The 24720-nt window shown below is 37.5% G+C and overlaps 1 protein-coding gene across 2 annotated transcripts in view; it reads right to left on the reverse strand.

Moving 5' to 3' along the window:
* Positions 1 to 24720, reverse strand: part of GABBR2 (gamma-aminobutyric acid type B receptor subunit 2) — a 473412-nt gene that overhangs the window by 283577 nt on the left and 165115 nt on the right. For both annotated transcript variants that reach the window (XM_027679466.1, XM_027679477.1), the window contains exon 3: positions 6179 to 6349. In XM_027679466.1, coding sequence (XP_027535267.1) covers positions 6179 to 6349 — 171 coding nt within the window. The remainder of the gene's footprint in view (positions 1 to 6178; positions 6350 to 24720) is intronic.

The raw sequence follows: 24720 nt of genomic DNA on the forward strand, positions 1-24720 counted from the left end.
CACTTCTCATTTCTTGTCTTTTTGAAATCCCACCTACACTGATAAAATTACATTAGGAGTTCTCAATATTTCCATGAAGAAGCAGAGAAAGCACATAAAGAGATTATTAAGAAGTAGAGAAAAACAGACAGTCACTTGAGATGAACAGAATTTAACTCATTTTAAAAACAATCCCAGACAAGATATTCAGTGGGAGGGAAACATATATTTTAAAAAAATCTAGAAATATCATGAATATGCTACCAAATGTCAAGTTAAAATGCAGTTTCACTGAATTTTAACATGAGAGGATAGCAAAAAGAAGCAACTGAAGCCAGTCTAGAGGAAGTGTCCGATCACAAAACAAGGAAGACAGAATTCCTCTTAGTGTACCAGTGCAACCAAGTGGTAACTTTCATTTTGAAACATACTATGAACAAAAAAAAAGTGTATAAATAAAATGAAATATAAGCAGGAAACAACAGAAAAATACTGAAGTAAGGTAAACTAAAATTACTGATTAGCATATATAGCATTATCTGAAACCCAATACACAATACACACACAGTATACATTTTTCTGTTTAGCAGTCATATTCTGAAGCCTGTACATCTTCTACAATACTAGTGGCTCCCATCAGTTTTGACTTATTAATAGTTAAGTATAACTTCATTCTCATAACTCTTCCCATTGAAGCATGAAAAACAGCAAACAACAGACGACAGGAATATTGCTTGGTTTGCCTAATTCAAAATACAGTCTCAAACAGGTAATGCCAAACAGCACGAAAATTGGAGGCACCAGTCACTGCATAATCTCTAATCAGCTGAAACTTCACCTGGGAATTGGAAACAGGACATAGTCAGGACTTTTCTGAGAACTGTATGTGCAACAGTGTTATGGTTTAGGAATGTTATTCTCCAATTTAATGCTTCCAATTAAACCATGTGCCACTTGCTCACACTCCCCCGCCCTCTCCTCTGCAGTGGGCTGGAGAGGAGAATCAGAGGCACCAAATGTAAACATTACAAGCTGAAATAAGAACAATTTACTGCAAACAGCAATGAGGTAAGAAAATGGACAGTAATAGCAACAATACTAATGACAGAGGGTACAAGAAAGAGGTGAATGATTCACATGGAAACAAAAATGCTTGGCCACTCCCTCCACCACACTACATCGACCTGGAAGAGAGTCTCTTTCCATGGCCCTTGGCAATGACGTGGATGGTATAGAACAACCTCTCTGTCCCAGCCATGCCCCCTCCTGGCTACTGCAAAAATCAACCCTGTCCTGGCTGGAACCAGGACAAACAGCTACAACTCTTCAGGATTGATAAACATTAAAGTTAGCCTTGCCTTGAGCAGCAGGTTGGACAAGAGACCTCTCAAGGTCTCTTCCAGCCTCAATTACCCTACAGTTATATACAGCAAACACTTTTAAGCTGAAAATCCTGAAAATATTTTGTAACCTCATTTATAAATCTTTGCCCCAGAATTAACTTTTGAAACAGAATCTTCTCCCAGAGGATGAGAACAGGGCAGCAATCCATAAAATCTAGGACACAGAAGCACAATAGGTATGAACCTGTCCTACTTAGGTAACAGAACTGATGAAGTGTGTATATTATCCTTATACCAAGTCAACTTACACAATTTAAAAATTAATCCAATGAAAGGGATATTTCTCGTTGTACAAACAGACCTGAAGAACTCACAAAGAATGCTAACAGTGAGCTGAGCTATTGGCAGTCATAGAATTTAGGTCACTTGAAAAGTCATAATCCTCGAGATCCAAGTAATGCCAGGAAAGGGAGTCTCGAGCCACACTAACAGTATGAGATACATAGGTGCTGCCCATGTGCTTTAAGAACTGAAACATTAGCAAAAACTTCTCCATTCTCTCTATCTACCCTTTATTTCCCTATGCAACCTGGAGAATAAGAAAGATATAACAGTTTTTGAAAAAGAAAGAGAAGATTTACCACCAAGTAAAATGAAATGGATGATAATGCAAAGTCTCAGCAGAAAGGGTTACCAAAGGAAACAACTGAAATAGAAGTAACAAATTCTCTGTGATTTTGGCCTTCAGAGATATATTGGAGTAAGTCTGATAATCTAAGCAATTGAGACAACTGTCTCATTACAAGGCAACGTAAACCAAAAACCTTTATGACTTTGAGGAGCAGCTAACTTGCAGAGAAATTAGATGAGCTGAAGTTATTCAGGAGATAAAACAGTGATCCAGCTAAGGAAAAATGTGGTCAACCTCCCCAAAAAATTAAGTTAGGTGGCAATCAGAGTTCCTGTTGACTAGATTACATGAGTATGAAGTCTCTACACAATAAGAATAAGAAAGAAGCATTTATTCCTGTATGTGCTTAGGTGGAAGGACTACTGGAGGTAATTTCGATAGATATCCAAATTGTTCTAGATTAAAAAAAAAAGAGATCTGTCAAACTGATACAGTCTTTCTGGGACATGGAAAAATGAGAGAGAGAAGAGCTCTGTCTTGTTGCTAGGATTAAAACCTCCCAAGTTACTACACAGGCTTTTCTAAAGAATCCAATAATTTATTTCTACTTATTTTATTTTGAATGAGAGTAACAGAGATGACATTCAGTTACTTCTGATCTAGTGCTTTGTAATGCATTTTCAATATACATAAGACCAATTACATCCTAAACTCAGTGGCATTTTACAACAAAGAGAGAAGTTTTAGATGCTTTTCAACTATTTTGTCACTTTCAAAAAAAATGTTAGAAGTGTAGTTTTACCTGATATTCCTTTACAGGGAAAATCATGGTTTCAGTGGATGTATAGACTTATACCCACACCAGGAAGTCACTAACAGGCCTTGACAGTCCTTCCTCTGGGACTTCCACCCACACCTTTAGTTTTGTGTTTTCAGTTTCTGCCACAGACCTGTGCAGCAGCCACAAGATCTGATCCTGACCTGTGGAATGATTTCCCAGCTTGGCCTTGGACCTGCCTCAGTGCTATGGACTTACTTGCCTGATGGTCTGAACGTTTGGCTGATACTGGCCTCGATCCCTGGGTCTGCCATTCTCCCTTGCTGTGGGACTGGGCTCTGCCCAGACACCACATGCTCTCCTGCTCCGTTGCTGGTGGCTCCCATCCCTCACTGATCCCAGACAACAAATTAATTATTTCCTCCACTTCTTCCTGTGCTTTCACTGTCTGCATGGGGAAGGTAGAAACTTTGCATTGAGCTGAAAAAGGAAGGATTGAGCTCTAATCATTTTGAAAACCCAGGACTCAACATGCTCTATAATAATCAGAATTCAAGGAAGCTTTAACCGGATCTTGCTTTACCTGAAAGCTTTAATGAATCACACTAAATGGAGTTTGCAGTCTGACATAGAAGGTTATTTATTACCTTTCAAGAGAAATGGAAAGGCTTTGAATGCAAGGGCAGCACTCTTGCAAACCCTTGAAAGTTGCAGTTTTAACACTTCCTAAGTGACCCTGATAGATATGAAGTCCATCCCTCTGTCCCAAAGGAAGACCAAGAATCCCTGTGTTGTGTTTGTTTAGTCTTATCCTAAAAAGCCCTACAAGAGAAAGATTAAAAAACCTACCCTGTCTATTCCACTATTTTCCACTTCTAATCTTTCTCATTAAACTTGTTTCCAGATGACTGAACTTTTTTATAGGTGTCTCTGATCTACTTCCTTCTTGAAGATGATACTAGATCTGATGTTACAACTTACATCTAATGAACGCTAAGTAGCACTGAAGTTTACTCAGTGTGTTGTGTAAATATTGCATTACACTGGTGTGGTGAAATGGGAGCTGTTTTTTTCTTTTTTACTTTTTACAAGAGGTAAAGCGCTATGAACTTTTTGACCCTTACTCAGTTTGTGGTTTATTGTAGTGCTTCCCATATCTTTCTCTGGAGATCTGCTGCCTAGATAGTAATTTTTTTTCACTTAAGTATTATTTATATTATAACTTTTATCAATGGGCTGGTTTTGGCTGGAGTAGAGTTAATTTTCCTCACAGTAGCTTGTATGGGGCTATGTTTTGGATTTGTGCTGAACATGGGGTTGATAATATAGAGATGTTTTTGTTGTAACTGGGCAGTGCTTAAACAGAGCCAAGGGCTTTTCTGCTTTCTGTAGTGCCAAGCTGTCAAGAGAGTTGGGGGTACACGGGAGGTTGGCAGGAGACACAGCTGGGTCAGGTGACCCAAACTGACCAAAGGGATGTTTCATACCATATGACATCATGCTCAGTATATAAAGTAGGGGGAAGAAGGAGGAAGTGGGGGACTGTTGAAGTGATGGTGTTTATCTTCCCAAGTAACCATTAACGTATAATGGGGCCCTGCTCTTCTGGGGGTGGCCTACTCATGGGAAGCAGTGAAATTAATTCCTTGTTTTGCTTTGCTTGTGCACACAGCTTTTGCTTTCCCTATTAAACTGTCTTTATCTCAATCCATGAGTTTTCCAGCTTTTACCCTTCAGATTCTCTCCCCAGTCCTGCTGGTGGGGGAGTGAGTGAGTGAGTGGCTGTGTCGGGCTTGGCTGCTGGCTGGGGTTAAATCAATATAATTCTGAAACCTAATCCTGTCCTCAGCAATGTACTTGCAGCTTTTCCCAAGTAGGTATCAACTGCAATTTAATAAACATTTTCTCTATCCCACTGTCCAGAGAAAACCTTATCTCTTTCTGGAGAAAACCACTTGACAGAATCTCATCCTTCTTGTTTGACAGTAAACCACTGATAACTACTCACTGAAATTATAATTCCAAGACAGAGAAGGGTAAAGCATACCATACTTTTTGGTGACTTTTAGCTTCAGCATTGGTTTTAAAAACAAATATTTGACTGACTTGATGTCAATTAACTTTGGTGGCAGCAATATTTGTTAGAGATTAGACTGCTCCTACAGTTATCTTCACCAAGATCAAGTTTCCCTACTTTTCTTTAGGAGCACTTTTAACATTTTTGTAAGTAATAAAACACCACACTTATCACTATCACACCTCTTTGAGAGCTGTTATCTTGTCATAGAAGGAAATCAGATTGCTTTACAAGATTTATTCTGGACAAATCCATTTTTGCCATTGTTTAGCATCTTTTTATCTTCTGTGTAATTCCAAACAGATTATCTGCTCGAGTGTCTTTCTAGGAATTAAATTTAGCCTGACTGGCCTATAATTCCCTGGGCCCTTGTGTGTTTTTGGGAAAGACAGTCACAAATGTTTCTTCCCTCCCTCTACAATTCATTTACTTTTTATCCTTTAATTCTTGAAGCTCATAAGGGAAGAGTCTAAGATTTCTTAAGTATTCCATAGTGAATTAATTGTGTGAGACAATTTGAAAATATTTGACTCATCTAAGCAGACTCTAACCTGTTCTTATCTCCCTTCACTAGGTTTAATTATGCCGGTCTTCAGAACACAGTCAGCCTTTTTAAAATGAATGCTGAGGAAGATTAAAAAAATGAACAACCAAACAAGAGGCATGCCTCTATTAGTTTTGCCTCTCCGTCAATTAATGGGCTGACTCTTTCCCTTGTCTTTTTGTTATTAATTACTTATAGGATGTTTTCTTTTACTCTATTGTTAAAACCATGCTTAAGTCACTTGGTCAATACTTTACTGCCATTTTATTGACCAAAATGATGTTCAGGGTGAAACTCAGAAGATTTAGGGAGTGCATGGTATGTGATCTCAATAGTTCTGTGGACTTCAGTCATTTCTGTCTCAGTAAGCTCCCCCAATATTTTCAGCATAGACTTACCTGATTTTGTTCGTCATAGTTCAGATTGATGCTTAGAAGGAATCAGAGCACAAAAGGAGCACAACAAAATTTGATTTATTTTCTCTTTTATGTGAGCCAGTGTCAGGATACAAGCCTCCTTCAAAAACACACACTTTTGCAAGTCAAAGAGCATAAGGAGACTCTGCATTTGGGTGCAATGATCTTGGGTGTAAAAAAACAGACATGCAAAGGCGTGGGTAGTTTTTTACTACAGACAGTCAAATAAACCCCAGAAGGGAATTAAGCTTATTCAATACAGCAAATGTGACCTACTAAGAGAAAACCAAACAAGACTGATACAGTGGGTCTGTTTCTTTTTATTTAATTGCTATTAATAGAGGAACTGACTCCTTAGAAATCTGATATTAGTAGCTCTCTGCATGTAAGAGAAATTATGCAAATCTTACCTCAGAAAACCTTGGTAAATCCTGGGTTAAAGTTCCTACTCTCTTCCAGTGATAGTATTTGAGTAACTTCAAAATTGCTGGATTCACTGCATTATCAGATGGCACTGTCCGGAAGAAATAAGGATATTTTTTCTTATCAGCCAACTCTGGGGTTGTTGCTGCAAATGAAAGCTGGAAAAAAATCAAACAAAAAAAATGAAAGTCACCACAAGTTCAGCCAGCAGTCAGAAAAAAAACCCTTTGCTTTTCTCAGTGCAACAAGGCACAATCCGTGCACTGCTGTCATGCAGAGAAGTTTCATCATCATATAGCATGGAAGTCCTACAGCACCATTTACTTTTAAAGAGATTTTTTAACTTTGGGTCTATAATCCACCGTCTACAAAATTAAACTAGGGAGTCGTAAAAGTCAGTGGTGTAAAATCCTTTTTTTGAGATCATGCATCTTACATATTGCACAGATCAAGAAGGCCTAAGGGATTAAATCACCATAATGAATTCCCCACCAAACTGCTCTTCATAAAAGTTGAGAATAGCTCCAAGAGGATATCTTATCTATCTTTAAATTACTGGGTGAACCTCTAGTAGCACTTCTTCCTATCTTCAGGTAATAAAACAGCTTCAGGTAGCAGAAAAAGAGAAAATAATTATGTTAGCCAAGGCTGCAACTCGGAAGTTTATTTGGGTTCCAGCTTCCTGCTGGTTTGTGTTATGAAAGGGGACTCAGTGGCTAATACACACCTGAAAACATCAGAAATTGTTCATGGTTTCACAATGGTTATAACAAAAGAAAAGAGGAAACCCTTTAAAACATACACACAAAAACTCCAGAAAACTTCACCAAATTCTTCTGCCCAAGTTAAAGGCGGCATATTTCCTTAATAATTTTCAGGCACTGTTACGAATAGAATGCCTGCGTGTTCACTTTTTGAAAACAATCCTACTCCAAAGATTCTTCTGGTCATTCCCTCCAGTACTATTTATGTTGCTAGAAAAGTGCTTCTCAAGAATTATTTTTATTTTTCAGCCAGGCATAGTGGTTGAGGGGTTTCTTAAAGTAATGTTTTAATGCAAATTGGTTTGACTGTCAAAAAAATAAGCTCCCTGATACAGTTACTTAAAGTCTTTCAAACTCAAGACAGTCGGAAAATGTAGGTGAATTCAAGCCTATGTAAGTATATCCAACTGTAGCATTAAGTTTGCTTTCTTCAATCAAGCATTCAGTATATTTGGGTTAGATACCCTTTTTGGAAATTCAGATAGACAAGTTTAATCTGAAATAAAAATTCAAGTCTTTTCTTCATGTTTATGAAAATCTCGATTTAGCCTACCAGAGAGAAGGCTCATTTTCTGACTGATTTTAGACTCACAAAGAATATATTACATTGTAATAATGGCATGAATACAGTTTATTTTCCTAGTTAAAACCCCTAAACTCCAAATAACTTAAAGCATGCATAACTGGACAGTTTACATTATCCCACTTAAATAGAAGATTCTTTCTCTTTTCCGGTCAGGAGCTAGAGAATATTTTTTAGGACCTTCTGCTGCCAGATCATTCTAAGGTAAAACTGATGTTCTATTAGATTTCGTGAAAAAAGTACAGCATGAAGAGGTGCTATGTATTGTCATCTTTATTTTCCAAAACCATTCCCATAAGGGAAGAAGAATGAACATCTCCCAGGTGGACCTAGTCAGCTTTTCTGTTGAACATCATTCATTCACTGTACAAAGGAAGTGGAAATAAGGACCTGTATCTCTGACTGAGAAAGAGAGAAAATTCAACATTAGAAATCCAACATGAAGAGGAATACCTCTCAGCAGCCTACCTGCTTGCAGCCTGCTGACTGCAAAGGACTTGTTTTTCAAGCTATTATGGTTTTGGATCAAACATAATTTGATTGATCCTTAAGAAAAAGAAGTAAAGAGCAACTCTGAAGTAACAGTAGTGGTAAGAAACAAGGTTCACCTAACTCAGGTTTCAAAGGTTGAACGGTAGATTTTTCTGATCGATAGTACAAAGCTCCATAGTAACAAGAAGCGTCTCTATACCTGTGAGCTCACTTTAGGATGAAGATCTGTGATATAAGCAAGACAGTTCATATCCCTCCTTTGTGACTTTTTTGTGACTTATAGTGCCTAAATTAGTATCCTAATTGCTTAAATTTCCTTAGAAACAATGAAGCAAAACCTTACTTTTCTTCATTGCTTACAGAAAGATGAAGAAGACTAAGAGATTTCTCAGCCATGTAAGGTGAGATGAGATGAATTCAGGTTTAAGCGTAAAACTAATGACACCTGAATTACAAAAGAACATAATTCTTCATTTTCTTTTTGAATAAAGGTTTTATTAAAATATAAATTGGGAAAATTTCATGCTCAAACAATTCTTGGATTTTAGGATATGTCCAGAGGCCTTTCTTTCAAGCATCACATATATCAGGGTTGATCTCATTCTGCATCACTTTTACATTTAATAAGACACTCAAAAGAGAAGGAGAAATATCCTGAAAAATTTAAGTCATTGAAAGTAATTAACTTTTCCTAAAATTATCACTATAAGAGTTTGGGACATGCAATGAACTTAACCCAACAAACACCAGCACTCAATATTCTATTTTGAGAGGGACAAGGAGGTAAAATGAAAAACCTCATTAAGTTCTAAAAAGTGGTAGTGAAAAAATCATGTTAATAAATGAACTGACATAAGATAGACTTACTGGAAAGGTATTTGATAGAGCAAAGCTGCATGGAAATATCAGGAAAATATTCATAACTAAAAGTTTATGTGATAAATAAGATCACAACACAGTCCACCCACATATGCATTGAGATGGTGCAGGCCTATTTAACTGAACAAAAAATCCTCTGTATTTTAGGTCTAAAGTGGTTTATTCATGGCTGATTTGAAACTTGCAGCCTTTTCATAGTTTCTTCACTTCATTCTACAGGACAGAAAGCCATTCTGCTTTTTCTTACAGGTATCTGTTTTTATAACTTTCAATTATTTAGTAAAAAATCTGGATGAATGGCATCAGTCTGAAGCACTTTAACTTAAAGCAAGCATGCTCCTGGTTAAGGAAGTAATGGTGCATTCCCTTGAAAGTCAGTACAGAAGCAGGAATGGTAAAACGATAAGCTCTGCCATTCAAAGGGAAAGACTAGGAGTTACATAGGAAAGGATGGTGTAGGAACAGGTGTAATTGTGCAAGAATTTGTAATGGAAAGCTAGAACTGGTTTCGCTTAGGAAGACTGCAAAATGCCTTCTCAAATGGGTTAGATGCTTTTTTTCCTTCCTCCTGCATTTCAGATAAAGTCGCAGGAAGAAGCTGTGAGCAAGCTCTGTCTCTCCCTGATATGCAGAGAGATAATATGTTTGCAGACATGTACAAGGCCTCCTCAGAACAGAGAGGGTGGGGGAGGAGAGAGAGAGAAGACACAAAAAGCCTTGGCAAAGGTGGGGCATTGTCTTTTTCCCGGGGACCTGGTGTGTGCAGCATTGTTTAGAGGTGGTCCTTGCATATGAAATAAACCTTCAATCCTTCCACTGCCTTGGCATCCTTGGGAAGAATACCTGCGTATGTTTGACCTTACAGATGGATATTAGAAAGGTAAAACAAAATTAGAATAGGAAACAACACTATATACAGAATGTATATATTCCATATAGGAGTCCAGAAGTTGGAAGCTGTAAGGCTGAATGAAGCCACACTGTTGTCCCAAGTACTGCAAAGAGAAAGGAAGCCACTGGAAATGACAAGTGATCTTCTGGTGTTCGGATGTTTTATTATCTCAAGGAAACATCTATGTTTAATTTTTGTCACTGTAATATTGTACAGAAGTCTGGGAAAAATAAAAGAGCAGAACTATCCCTGGGTAACCAGTCACTCTCATCTAAGGCAACAGGTCGATTTAGGAGTTAAGCTTGCTTAAGAGGACTGTATCAGCTAAACTAAATCAGTAACAGAAACTCCTAGCAAAGTTATTGTAAGTCCAATAAAAGAGTAGGGCAGGAAACTACACCCCCCTCATAAAGCAAAGAATAGCTGGTGGAGTAGAGTGGTGAGAGCATATCCCACCACAAGCTCACCAGCAGATCAAAGAAGGAGCCTGTCACCCAGCAGAAGGTGCCAGAGCACTTGCCTCTCCAAAGGAGAAGACTGTGAAACTAAGCTACACACTTGGAGTACTATACACATAATGGAGTATTATACATTGGAGGGGAAAAAGAAAAATAAAAAAAAGCACCTTAGGTAACAGCGTAACCTCTCTTGAATAAAATGTCTTCTTCTAAGACAGCTGATTCATGTTTGCAAATGCAGGAAATCCGCTGATTGAGCACCAGAGAGACCAGAGAGATTACTTTAATTTTCTTAGGTTTCTGCACTAGGCTTGTACAAGAATTTTATTAACGATCACTAGAAATTTAAACCTGCCCCTGTTGCTGCAAAAGTAGCCCTCACAGAGAGTTTTTTACATATGGCAGTTATCACCTTTATTTCCTGCACGTTTTCTAGAAAGCTAAATTGTGCTGATAAATCAGCAAAAAAAGGAAAATGCAAATAACTCTTTCCAAAAAAAGGGCATACTGTCAGAAAGCTCCACACAAAACAGTCTCACAGTGGTACAGGGTTGCACACAGAATCTTGTCATAGGAAAATAAATAACAAGGACAAAACTCAGGAACATGATGATAATCTGCAGAAATGAGTACTTGTAACACTACACACCACTCCTTTGTGTGCCTTGCCAGGAACTCTTATGCTCTGACAAGCCTGTGCCAACAACAATACTAGAGTGCAAGCATGTGATGACTTGAGGTCCCAGAAGCTAGAAGGACCAGAATGGAAACTAATGAATAATGAAGAGTTAAAAGATTTGCCTGCCACAACTCTTGAGACAGCATTAGATGACTTCACATAACGAGTGAAACAATACATTCTTAACCCAGAGACAGAGAATAGATTGAAGCATAACAATTAAATTGCATTTTTAATGGAATAGTAATGATAAAATATAAATATTTAGGTTAAATGTTAATTTGCAGTAACTTTACTATAAAAGCCAACTTTTCCAGATGTGCAATCAAACTATCACTGAACTTGATCTTGCCACTAGTGAAGTCATGAATAAATTTTAATATCATAACAATGCTTGAAATAAGAAAAGAGTGATATTTATTCAAGAAGATTATTAAGGAGAACCTTAAATACATGATAGCATGTAAAGAAAAGAAGGAATATATTAGACTGCTTCTTCCCACCTCAGTGCACAAAATGTAGCATTTAATCAACTTTGATGGATGACTTAGAGAAAAGGAAATAACATTGCAAAGATTGTTGCAAACACCAATATATTTGGAAAATATTTCAATATAAGAAGCTAAGTGCAGCAATTTCATTGACAGTTGCATTGCATAGATCTTCAAACCAGGTGAAAGAAGCACAAAGTAATAAAGATCAAGAAACAAAGATAATGTTTCTTGACAATTTACCTGTACAACTGCTGGTGATGAGTGTCTATATAAAGACAGCAAAGAAAGAGGTTCTGAACTGGACCCAAGAATCACAGTGGCAATCTCCCCTCCTAGCTATGCTCTAATCCTGATCCCCAACTAGCACAGGTAACACTCTAACATAATTTGACTAATGAAGAAAATATTAATTTTCCAGCTTTTCCAGCAGTGGAAAATCAGTAACATTTTTACCTGTCATATAATACTCTTAAATATGTGAGTATTTTTGAATATTTGAATATTTTTTAGCTGTCATAAAATACTCTTGGACAAAAGCTCCAGAGACTCCATCATTCAGAAGTTTTTATGGACTGGACAAACTTCATTGCTATAACAAATAAAAGTAATTTTAATTAAAAAATGTTCTGTTAACTCTGTAAGGGCTTTAAGTATGACAGTTACAAGAAAAAATAAACATCTGGGAGAATATCTATGATGGCTCACTAGCTGGTATATGAGCAAGATACCTCATTCAAATGGGAACATAAAATGCACATTGTATTAAACACACTGGACAAGAATCTATCTCATGGATGAACATCCCTCTCATCATCCGTAACACATTATCCATGTGATTAGATCTACTGTTCCTTTTAAAATCAGATGTTTTGCCAAACACTGCTGCCCAACATCATCTGTTGTTACCTTCATTAATTCTGTGTCTGAAATTGCTTCCACTGACAGCCTTTTGGCACCTGGGAATTTTCAGAAAAAGCCCTTCCAGCTGGTCTCAAGGTTGGAAGGCACCCGCCTCCATGCTGATGGTATTTCAGTGAATTAATCCAATCACAATAAGTCTGATATTCAGCTGCATTCTGCTCTGGAGACATTTTAGGAAGCAATTCTGGCTACTGAACAAATTGATATTTTTGAGGACAGAAACTGGTTTACATAAAATAAAATCCATATGAGAAATACTTCAGCTGAAAGATGTGTGCCTACAGGTTAATGGGAAAGGAACGTTCAGTCCTCTCTGTTCCCTGCTTGGGCAGCCTGACCTACTCCCAGCATAACTTGGTAAGACCTACAGATGTCTGAATGCAAGAAGTCTGAAAATAAAGTCTGGTCTATTGATGTTAAACGTTTTTACTCCCATAAAGTCTGTGGGTTATGATGAGGAATAGTGATTGAAGCTTTGGGGACCCCAATACAAGAAGGATGTGGACCTGCTGGAGTGAGTCCAGAGTCGGACCACAAAAACATGAACAGGGAGCTGGAGCACCTCTCCCAAGAAAACAGGGTAAGAGGGTTGGGGCGGGAGAAGAAAAGGCTCCAGGAAGACCTTATAGCACCTTCCAGTACCTAGAGGGGCCCTACAAGAGAGATATAGAGGGACTTTTTATAAGGGAGTGGAGTGATACGACAAGGGGAATTATTTTAAATTGAAAGAGATTAGATATTATGAAGAAATTTTTTCTATGAGGATAGTGAGGCACTGGAATAGGTTGTCCAGAGAAGTTGTGGATGCCCCATCCCTGGAAGTGTTCAAGTCCAGGCTTGGAGCAAGTTGGTCTAGTGGAAGGTGTCCCTACCTATGGCAGGGGAACTAGATTATCTCTAAGGTCCCTTCCAACTCAAGCCATTCTATGATTCTATGAATTCATTCTCAGCTGACAGGGGTTTTTTTGTCTTCAAATCATGAAAAGGTTAAACAGTCACTGAAAATTGTAGCAGATCCACTCAAAAAAAAAAAAAAGAAAAGAAGAAAACAACCTAGACATTAGCATTACTGCTTCACCTGCCTCTTGAGCTAAAAGATTAACTTCAATCTACCTGTTCACACCAGCAAGAGCTAAGTTTATGAACTTTGTAGAAAAAGAAAAAGTAAAAGGAATTCCTAGAAGAACATTTCAGATGAACAGAAAATTTAATATTTATTAGTGTTCAGAGCAAAATAAAGTTACATATCAAATCCAAGTCCAAGTAATGGAATCCATTGTAAGATCTAATAAATATTGCCCAACAAACTTAATGCATTCACCTTACTTCTGAAACATTGCAAGAAAGTATATGATGGAGTTATGGAAAATGTCCTTCAGTTCAGTGGTTAACAGTGCAACCAGCAAAATTAATAGAGACTTTATGGTTAGAGTTTCAGTAGGTAGTCAGGTGAACACGAAGCAGAATCATCTCAAACAGATTATCCTATCCAAATTCAAAATTTATCATTATGCTTAACTTGATTCTTTCACTATTAATGAAAAATAAGCAATTGCCATCCCCTTTTCATTGCATATTTCTTCTGACCATCCATTTGAAAAAGTCTATTCGAGTTTGAAGCAGATCTAAAAATATCAATAGTTGCTTTTTCTACACTCCAGAAAATATTTTCAGATCTACATTAGATACAAATAATTTACAGCTAACTCATATGTTCTATGTTCTGGTAGAGGTTGAACAGAGCATTGTTATTAAATGGCAGATCTACTGAAGTTGCTGCAAATTTTGTTTCCAACAGAATAAAAGACAAAATCTATTGAGAATTTTCCATAAATGGAACTGTATTGCAAAAGAGGGTTGTATGTCTTGTCCGTCACACTCAGTTGCTTAGCATTTGGCTACTGGCCTGGATTATATTAGAATTCAACTTCAAATCCCTGCTGTCCTTCAGTCATGGTATTATTGTTTATCCCAAATCAAGCTGAGTTTCCTCCACTCATACTCTTGCTACCCAGTTTGCATGTTTCTCGTCTATAAGAGATTATCTTCAAAATTTAATAGAAACCAACTTCATAAAATATTTTACCTTTGATAAAACAGGCTATATTGCCATAATCCATTAAAGAAAAAAAAAAAAGGAAAATTCTTTTCAGACCTATTCACAGCAGTCTGTTCCTGGCTGGCTGCCCAAAACTATTATCATTCTATTAGTATTGTTTGTTAGATTTCATCTAGCTATCACATGCTAAAACTACAGCTGTTCTGTCTACATTTGGATTTTAAATATCTGTTCTATTTTTTTTCCTGCCTCTAAATGATGCAAAGGAGGGAAAAAACTTCTGCAATATAAAGATACCTTAAATGTGTGATATGGATATATACGATATTGTTCTTGTGAGCAAAGGAATCCTGCACTCTATTGGAAATGGGGAGAAGGATCATTGGTGGGCTTTAAGTTGAGAATTTCTCAGTTCTTCTGTGGAGTGGACACTCTAATACAGCCCCAATTCCATCCTTTCCATCTTTTATTTCTTTTACTCGACTACAACATCTTAAGAAATAAGGCACATCATGTTAGCTCAAGATTTAATGAAATCTTTACAAAAATACTTTTTCATAGTCCTAAGTTGTGAACTAGTGGCTTGTTCATTTCTTCATTCTCCGGTTTCAAACCTAAGCAAGAAATCCCAGATTTTTCAAGTTAAAACAGGTGACATCCTCCCATATGCAATACATAAAGACACTGTTTATTCTACACAGAACAGCACAGCTTAGAGATGACTTATCTGGTCCTGGGAGCAATACCCCGTCACTAATTCTGTACTTGGCCTGGGCTAATTTGCCTTTTCCTTCAGCTCTGTAACTTCTCCAATATCTCAGAGCTGCATGCTGCAGTTACACCCCACCAGAAGTGCTTAGAGAGTAGTTTGACATCAGTCACTTGGAACTGTACCTTCTCTAATAATGGATAAAGAAGGGTTATGCTACAGCAGTCAAGGGCTTGCTGGAGGGGAGATGTTGAAATAAAAACTAAACAAAAAATAATAAAACTAAAAAATCAGGGAACTTTCTCTGCCAACAGACGTTGCCAGCAAAATAAATACTGCTTGCCCAGCAGCAAGGGCAACTTGGGTTACATTACCACTAAAGACCTTCAGCAGAAATGTCAATCACAATTATGATTATAATATATTTGGCATTAAAATGTCAAATGTGTCATTGATCTTCCTCTAAGAAATAACCAAGATCATGCATACTATACGTATATTTTTCTTAATCTGTGGTTAATACAGATTTTAACAAGATGCTCTAGATAAGAATCTACGTGTACAAAACCTTTGTAACATATGCAACTAGGAAATGTTCATGCAGATATATTCAGACAACCTAAATCACAAAGCTGCCAAAGCTGCATTCTGTGTTTTTTGATTTATAACTATGAGAAGTTGTAAAAAAATCTAATGAGCCATTGTAATCTATTTTTATGGAATTAAAAATGTCAAACAGTCTTGGTCCAAGCACAGTTACAAAGCAAAAATTCCCTCCTGAACGTTATGGAGGAAGTAGAAGAAACCATGAGCGTTTCCTCCCAGTGCTGGTGGCTGCAGGACATAAGTTAACCATTGCCTCAGTAATCCTCAGTGTGGTTTTCTCAATACCTATGCCTTGCAGGTCACTTCAGCAGTTACTATTAATTTAATAAGAGTTTCTTTATGATTGCATTTAAGTACAGTACTTGCCCCTGGTCTTTGAATGCATGCTGGGTAGAAAGCATTAACATTATCTACACCATTTACGATTATGCACACTTCAATTAGATCTCACAACCATTTTTCCTTAGTTGCTGCCATCATCCTAGTTCCTGCAGGCTGAAAGTGGAATGTTTTCTCTAGACCTTGTTATCTTTTTTGTCACTTATTCCATAAAACTGCAAACCCATCTATTTCTGAAAAATATTCCTTATCGATCTGCTCTTCTTACAGTATTTTCCATAACTTACATCCATCCAGGTGAAATAAAAACTGAACTAAATTACTCCACATTCATATGTATTACTAAACCCAATGTAGCCTTAATTTTTCATATGCAAGGAACAGCTTTGTGCTCAATCATTGTCACAGAGCCAGAGAAGTGCTTAAGAATATAGTTGATTTTAAATATTTCAATAGTTTTATTGATTTGAGAGAAGGAACTCATATATGAAAACTCAGACATGCATTAGAGTTTGGTTCTGCTTATTAGTTTTGGAAGGCTGTTTTAAATATCATCTTTCCTAATTCAATCTCATGTATTTCATTATTTATTACTCACTTCTCTGTGCAGTGATTAAGTTGAAATTTGTGAAGTTGCTTGCCTCCTCTCAGCCCTCTCATTTGCAACCCAGTGTTTTCTGAACTGCCATTTATTGTTATACAACACTTCTGATCAAACTGTTGTCATATTTGCACAGGGTTTTTTGGTTGTTTTTACCACATGTCCTATGGCTTTGTCTGCTTGGTCTCAACAGTTTACTGACTTGGGCATCTGTTATTTTGGGTACTGTTAAGTTCTTTTGGTCTTTTTCGAACACTGCTCTTGGACATATTCCTGACAAATGTGAACTTGTCTGCTATTTTTACTGTCTCTACATGGGACAAACTAATGATGGGACAGACAGCAGGGAAAGTGAAAAGTATCTGTGAGAGAGGTGACCGGTGCAATTCCGGATCAGAAAATATAAACCGTTAATATTCAGCTGGAGATTTCAGAAATTAAACAAGTAATCTGTATTGCTTTTCCTAAGGAATTATACTTTATTTCATGCTAATATAGTTTCACTATGAATTTTGAAGTACCTTCTGCAGTTAAAATAATGTCAGCTTTATCAAGAACACATATCAAGAGATGCATTAACAACCAATATTAATGTACTGTGCATCTAGGTGAAAAACAAAATAAGATTAATTATATTCACTGTCTTTTTTAGAGGTTATTCAGAACCTTAAGCAGGTTATTCAGAAATTCTCTGAATGCTAAAGTTTCTTAAATGAACATTGATTTTTTTTTTTCCATTTAAATATAGCTACTAAAGAAAACTACATCTTTGAGAATTGAGACTCCTGGTGTATTTAAACATTTATCCAATAAGAAAAGAGAAGGTAAACCACAAGTGACAGACTACCTTTCTGCTTACTGAGTGGTAGTAAAAAGTAAGGTACTTTTCCTAATATTCATATGTTACCTTTGCAGCAAGTTCACAGAAACCACTAGAAATTAATAGGGCATTCTTTTCTTTTTTTCTTTTGTTAATTTGTTGATCATCAGATTCACCCAGTTTACTATCCATAAATTACTAGAATTGTCAGGTTTGTTTCTACCATACTAATAGTTTATTTATTCTCCAGCTTTCTGGGCTCCTGTTTTTCCCCTTGTAGAGAGATTCAGATTACTCTGAGTAGAAAACCATGTCCCAGAGTACAGGCAAGGAGTGACCAGAAGGCAACCAGCCTTAATACAGCTTCTTGACCAATTCCAAAATAAAGTTCTAAAGATAAAGAGCAGGGAGGAAACCCTGTCAGGATATAAGCAACAGCACAAGAACTGGATAAGAGGCTGCAAGAGAGATGAACAAGACAGAACAGAAGTGTTGTTCACAAGAAAGACACATTGTAGGGAAAAAAAAATGAATTAACAGATCAAAACAAACCATGGATGGACTCCATGTACAGATAAAGTGAAGAAAAGGAACCTTGGCCTTATTTTTATAATCTGCTGAAAGCTTGGCTTTGTGAGTACTTGGACTGATTATGCATACAGAGGCATCTAACCAACTGCACCGTTACATGTCCACATATTTAATGAACCTACTTCAGAGGTCTACAGCCACTGAAAAACCTGTGTCACTTGGATGTCAGATATAGAAAGCAGAGACTAGCATATGCTTTTTAAGGCTTTTTTTAAGTTAACATGAGAAATTTTACATACCAGTATATTTAAAGGATTGTAAAGCTTCAAATTTGATGTCATTTATATTGGTACATCATAACTTATATTGACTTGCCTAGGGTAAAATTTAAGGTAAGATGAATCACTCCCTAGAAGCATCTGCTTCTTACCACTGTAAACACTAGTGGGAGACTACAGTGACTGTATCAGATGCAACCACCTACACTGCACCTGGCTGAATGAATCCCATAAAAATTATTAGACCTATATAAATATTTAAGCATGTTAAGCAGTGAGGCACATAGAAGACACTTCACCTCTTAACCCCTGAGGATTTCTAGGTATTTGATTTCTTTAAAAGGTTAAACTGGATGGTTAGTAAAGCTGACAGCACCTTAATTCTTCAAAAATCATATTAAAGGCAAATATGGATGTCACAAAATTTTCAAGTGGATCCATATCTTCACTGTCTGGGAAAACTTTTACCATAGTGCTAAGATTTTAGATAACTGAATTTTCACTGTAATTTCTCTCAACCTTAAAAATACTTGGAGATTCAGGCCAGGTGTCTCAAAACAGTCTTAACCTTGTTCTTACCAGATATTTCATCATAGCATAGTATTTCTACATCTACATAAACTACCAAGCAGCTTATGGGGTAGCTGTTTACTTTGTTGACTACGAGTTCTCGTTTGAGCCAGTGATTTTTTGCAGTGTCATTAAGCATGTAACGTCATCACATGCCATGCCCATATAACATCCCTCTGTGACTAGCAATCTCATTTACCTTAAACTTCAAACAATAGCCAATCAAAACTATGCTGATACACCCTTACCTGCTCCTTTCATGCTTTTGTATGTATATCCACACAACCGAGGCTGCAGTTGGACTAGGTTCCTGCTATGTCCCAACTGCTGCATGGCACTTAAGCTTTCACAGTCTCTCATGGAGCTAAGCCCTCACTCTCTATTTTCTACATGTTCTGCTTGACAAAAAGACAAATGCAATACACTTGAAATATAATAAGAAATGTATTTTAAATGAATAAATCAAAGAGAAGAGACTACAATTAAACCTACACTAAATTTCAAGGCTTTGCAGCAGCGGTGGGGTAAAACTGAGGCAAAAAGAAGACTGGACAGATACTGCAAACAAATGCAATCTTTGGCTTGGGGATTTTGGAATCATTATTCCCCTATGACAGACAGTTAAACATGGAAGCGAGGTAGGTGGGTAGAAGGCTTTCTCACTACTCTTTGTACAAACAGTGAACCAAAGACAAGAAGTTTTCCCGGAAATAATAAGGATGAACCAAAGAAGCAAAACAGAGTAAAGCCTCAAAAACATATGGCCTGGAAATGTTTTGAATTAGTTGATCAAGTAAAAAAAAAAAAGAAAAATATAGGGAAATATTATACTTCTAGTTCCTAAACTGGCTATAAATAATATGATGATGTTGTCAGGATGTCATTCAAATCAAAATTGTCTCAAGTCCTTTTGTGTTAGATGTTTATTTTCAAGTTACTGATGGAAAGTATTTTTTCTGCATCCACGTAGAGTACACAATAATTCAGAAATTTTGATGCTATTAATTATTGATGTTGTTGAGAACTCATAAGCTATACATAAAGATCAATACACATATTCTACCTGTATTGAGAGCGCCTATCTCTCACTGCCAGTAAAACCATGCATTTATTCACGTTCTGAGCCTGCAGGACGCAATTGAGTGTCGTTGCTGGAAGGGAGTTGGTCAGGAAGTAGCAAGGAAGGGCAATGTCTCCAAAAGGAATATTACACCTTCTAGGTTTCTGAATCCTTATTTCAGAAAGGCATAGCATTGCTTCACAACAGCTTTCAAAGGTGAGAAGCCACTCCAAGTTTTTTGGGGTGAGGCTGGGAACAGACATGTACATCCTCTCTGCCGCATATGTCTTCCTACTTTTCCCTTTTCTCCTTTATTACACAATATTTGCCTCTTTCTTGAGACTTGCAGTACAAAGGCACAAAATAGCCATCTTTTTACCTGTGGCATAACTTCAACTCACCTCCTCCTGAGCTGCTCAGAAGAGGCAAGAACCGGAAGCTATTCCCCGGAGAAGATGGAGTACAAAGGTGAGAGCAGAACAAACAACTCAAAGGGCTGGAGAAAGTGGTGTCTGCCCTTGCTGATCTGCCCCTTGCTTCCCTCTGCAGTGATCCCTCTCTTCCTAGCCCCTGCCTCACAACTGATCAGAGAAAGAGCAGACACCAGCGGAGCACCTGTCCCTGTGTTTGAGCACAGAGATAAGACAGGCACCTTTGCCTTCATGCCACACCCCAACCTGGTGTTAGCAGCACATGCAAGCTGCTGCTGCAGAGTGCGACTGGGATTCTTAACGAGAGCCTGTTATGAGTGTGTGAGCTGTGTCCCTTGTGGGTTCTTGAGAATGAAGTAGTTGTTCATAGTGCCAAACACTGTCTTCATTCTTCTAAAATCTAAGTTTTAAAAAAAAATTTCTAAGGTTGTTATACAGTGTAAGAACATATTCATACACACATCAGATCTCCTCTGAGACTTCGCCAGGCTAAACAATCCCAACTGTCTCAGGTTCCCGCATATGATAGGTGGCCAAATCCCTTCATCCTTGCAGTAGCTTTTGCCAGACTTGCTCCAGTACATCCACATATTTCTTGTTTTGGGTAGCCCAGACGTGGACACACCAATACAGATGTGCTGTAGTCAGGGTTGAGCAGAGGAGAAGACTCACTCACTGCCCTTGACCTAGTGGTAACCAAAAAAAACCTCACAAAAACAACAAGAAACTTGCAACCAGAGATACAAAACAGTCATAAAGATGACTTTTAAGAACCACTAAGGCGCAGTTGCAAGTTAAAGCTCTAAAACATCATTCGTATAGCATATTCCTGTATTCTCCTCTCTGACAACAAACTGGTAGTAGAGCAAACACATTATTCTGTTAGAATGATGCCCCCTAGCCCTATTATTCACACACAGTCATACAGAAAATATCTTCACTAAATCAGAACCAACAGTGTTCAACCGCAATTCTTTGCATTGTTTCTGTATATGTAGTTCCATGCAGTATTCCAGGTTCAGGTAGCCAGCTTACTGTCTCACTATTTAAATGGCTGTCATCGAAAAAACAGTGTTACTTGAGTCACATAATTCCAATTCATGATTTCACAAATGCAAATTCACAAATCCCACAAATACAGTTCTCTCAGTGCTTCTGCACTCAGAAACTGCCATGTATCTAAAGACTGAGGATAAGAGAGTAGCTTTAGATTTCATTTAAGATAATGAGCCATAAATTTGTTATCTCTTCACTCCTCTTCACAGAGGCTTGAGAGCTGACAGTCTGAGGAGATGAATGGGAAAAATCCACACAACATTCAAATTTATTCGATCAGGTTGTTCACAAAGGCAGGCAAACACCTATGCTGGAATCCACTGTGCCCAACCTCCACACATTCAAAAAAGCTTACCATATCAGGGTGATGGCAACACCAGGTCAAAGCAAAAATATACACCATTGTTTCCTTTACCTTTGTGTCTGCTCTCTCCTAGACATCTGCTCCTAGATATCTGCTCGTAAACATTTGCAAAAGAAACTCCCAACCTCCAGAAATTTGCAGCTCAGAAATTTATTTGGACTTGATGATCTTAGAGGTCTTTTCCAACCTTAACAATTCTATGATTCCATGATGTGCATGCCTTAGAATGCCTGTGTAGCAGCATGACATATTAAATACTGTAGGACAACTGGCCTATGCACTGACCTTTTATGTTCATACAGATAGATGTCTTTAAAGGTTTAGGTTTTATTACTAAAACTTTGTAAGGGCAGAAGACCCTTCTGGAAGAAGACCCTTCTAAGCTTGTTTCACTTAGAGAGACTTTCCTGCCTAGAAGAGGCATCTTTCTCTAAGACACTTTTAGATGTTTTCTCCTCCTGCATACCAGGGAAACTCTCCCTGGTATGAGAAAAAGACAAGTCTTTGCAGACATGTGAAGGGCTCCCACAGAGTGGGGGGCCAGAGATGATAAAACCCCTGAGAACAGTGTCTGTGTCTGTCCCAGGGTCCAGTGTTTGAAACACTGTTAAGATTAATGTTCTGTAAGTCTAGTGTTCCCGCTTTGGAAATAAATTTTCCTACAATCCTTCCACTGCCTGGCATTTTGGGGCTACCTGAGTGTTATCTTACTTCACAGTCTTCCTATACTCACTGCAGCTTCCCACAACGAGAATAAGCAGAAGATGCAACTTGCTGGCAGAGTGCCGCAACTCTGGCAATTCTTAGTTGGAAGTTAAATCTCTAGTCCTCGGGCTGCTTTCAATTATAATGAGATAGGAAATTGCATGGAATTGCTCCCAGGATAAGAATTTAAAAGTGGTTCTGTAGAAGTCCATCCCCACCCTCACGCAATAAATAGAGCAGGGCCACACTGAGAATCCAACCCTTTTCTTTCTTGAAAATGCAAGGACAGCTGTAAACTATTAAAAAAATGCTTGTAATGAAGCATATCAGCAAAAATAACTACATGGACATTCTGAAATTCCTCAAGTTTCATCTTGGCAACTAGTTTTCACCACAGCCAAGTAGAGATAAAGAAAAGAGAAGATGCTGCAAATCCTGTATTTCAAGATCTGTGGCTGTTACATTTATTACTAGGAAGTCAGCAATGCTTGCAGCCATCAGGAGCCCTGCAGTTCAGCATTCTTGGCTGTTACAAGCTCTGTCAGGCAGCCGGCAATGTTTCGAGCTGACATTAATCACCGACTTTGGGGTTCACAGCTGTTACAAGCAGTTCCAGCGACTTGGCGGTGCTAGTAACAATTTATTTCACTTAGCAACAAACGCTGGCATATGAGTGTTGCTTATAATTTCTAAGGAGCTTTTTGCAGATGCTATTAGGTTCCATAGTCAGCTGGGGTTATAGTAATGGGAGATTTAAGAACTTTTAAGACCATTTCTAGCTGTGGTGCCTAACGACAAAGAGTACCTTTGGCTACAGTAACTGTGCATACAAACATTGCTAATATGTTGGCAACTTTGCTAATAATAACCGAGTGCCTGATACTACCTACAGCTGTGGAAGCATTAGTCAGCACTTCAAAACACTGCTGCTATGTCAACAACATATATAGAGTTTAACAAGTCATTCTTACAATAGCAGGAGATATTCTGCCAGAGCTCTGTGCCGCAGCTAAGTCCCTCAGCAGGGTATATTAGCTCAGGCTCAGCACTGTGTGAATAAAGTCACATAGATTTTGAGCAACGTGAAAATATTGAAAGCTACACTGCAGAGAACAGGGTGCCGAGAACACAGACAGAGACTCTGCTTCTGAATACCAAAAGATGTGTTTAATGCATCAGAGAGACAGTAGAAAATTTTAATTGAGACATCACTGTCATTATTTGTGAAGATAACTACAGTGGGGCTTTTTTAAACCTACATTAAAAATTCTAAACAAATTATGGATTTGTTCCATCATGTCTTAATAAAGAGATGTCCAAGGAAAGGAGTGAAATAATTTTCAAAAGGTATAGTGTAATTAAATCCCTGAATCCAGAGCAGGAGAAAATTTTTTTTACCAAATCTTTCCTTATCTTCAAGTTTCACCATATCTGCAAATTGCACAAGGGAGTTTTTGAACATTTTTTATTTTTTTATTGGCAGAAGACAAACTTCACATTAAATTAAAGATTACCTGTGAAATTACTTGTTTTAACCCTTTTTAATAGAAAAAGTGTATTACATGTGATTTCTTCATTTCATTTTGAAAATGGTTAAACATCTGCTTCTACAAATCTTTGGTTTATCTTGGATGGGATTTTATATATTATACACCTAAATATGTGACATTAACACTAATGTTTTTAGGTGCATTAAAATGTCTTATGAAAAGCATGTCTAAAGGTAATTTTGATTTAAAAAAATCAGACAGATGTTGAAGGACACAATGTTAGTGCATAACTGACTGTGTTTTCAAGTTTTTTTCTTCTTTCACTGCTGACTCAATCATAAACATAAAGGGCAAATCATGCTAAACCAGTCAGATCACACTTTCTGATAGAGAACAAACTTTGTATCTGAAGGAGAAACAGGGGAAATGACACATCTCATTTTTAAAAAGGTTTTTGACACTAACTTACGATATTTTCTAAGCAGACTTATGACCATCCTAAGCAGACTGAACTACCATTCAGTTGGTATATAACTAGTTAGGAAACAACAAAAGAAAACTAGCTATGAAAATTTCATACTGTATCATATGGTTTACTCCATTTACACACAGTCTATTCCATTTGTGACATCTTATGGGACTGAGTGATGAAATAACACGTAAGCTATCACACTTGCAGATAACAGTTCAGAAGGGATCCAAGATACAGAAATGCAGTTGTATAATTCAAAACAATAGTAAATGAGAT

The sequence above is a fragment of the Neopelma chrysocephalum genome, unplaced genomic scaffold (genome assembly GCF_003984885.1).
Source record: "Neopelma chrysocephalum unplaced genomic scaffold, ASM398488v2 Primary Assembly neopelma1_22b, whole genome shotgun sequence".
Lineage (NCBI taxonomy): Eukaryota > Metazoa > Chordata > Aves > Passeriformes > Pipridae > Neopelma > Neopelma chrysocephalum.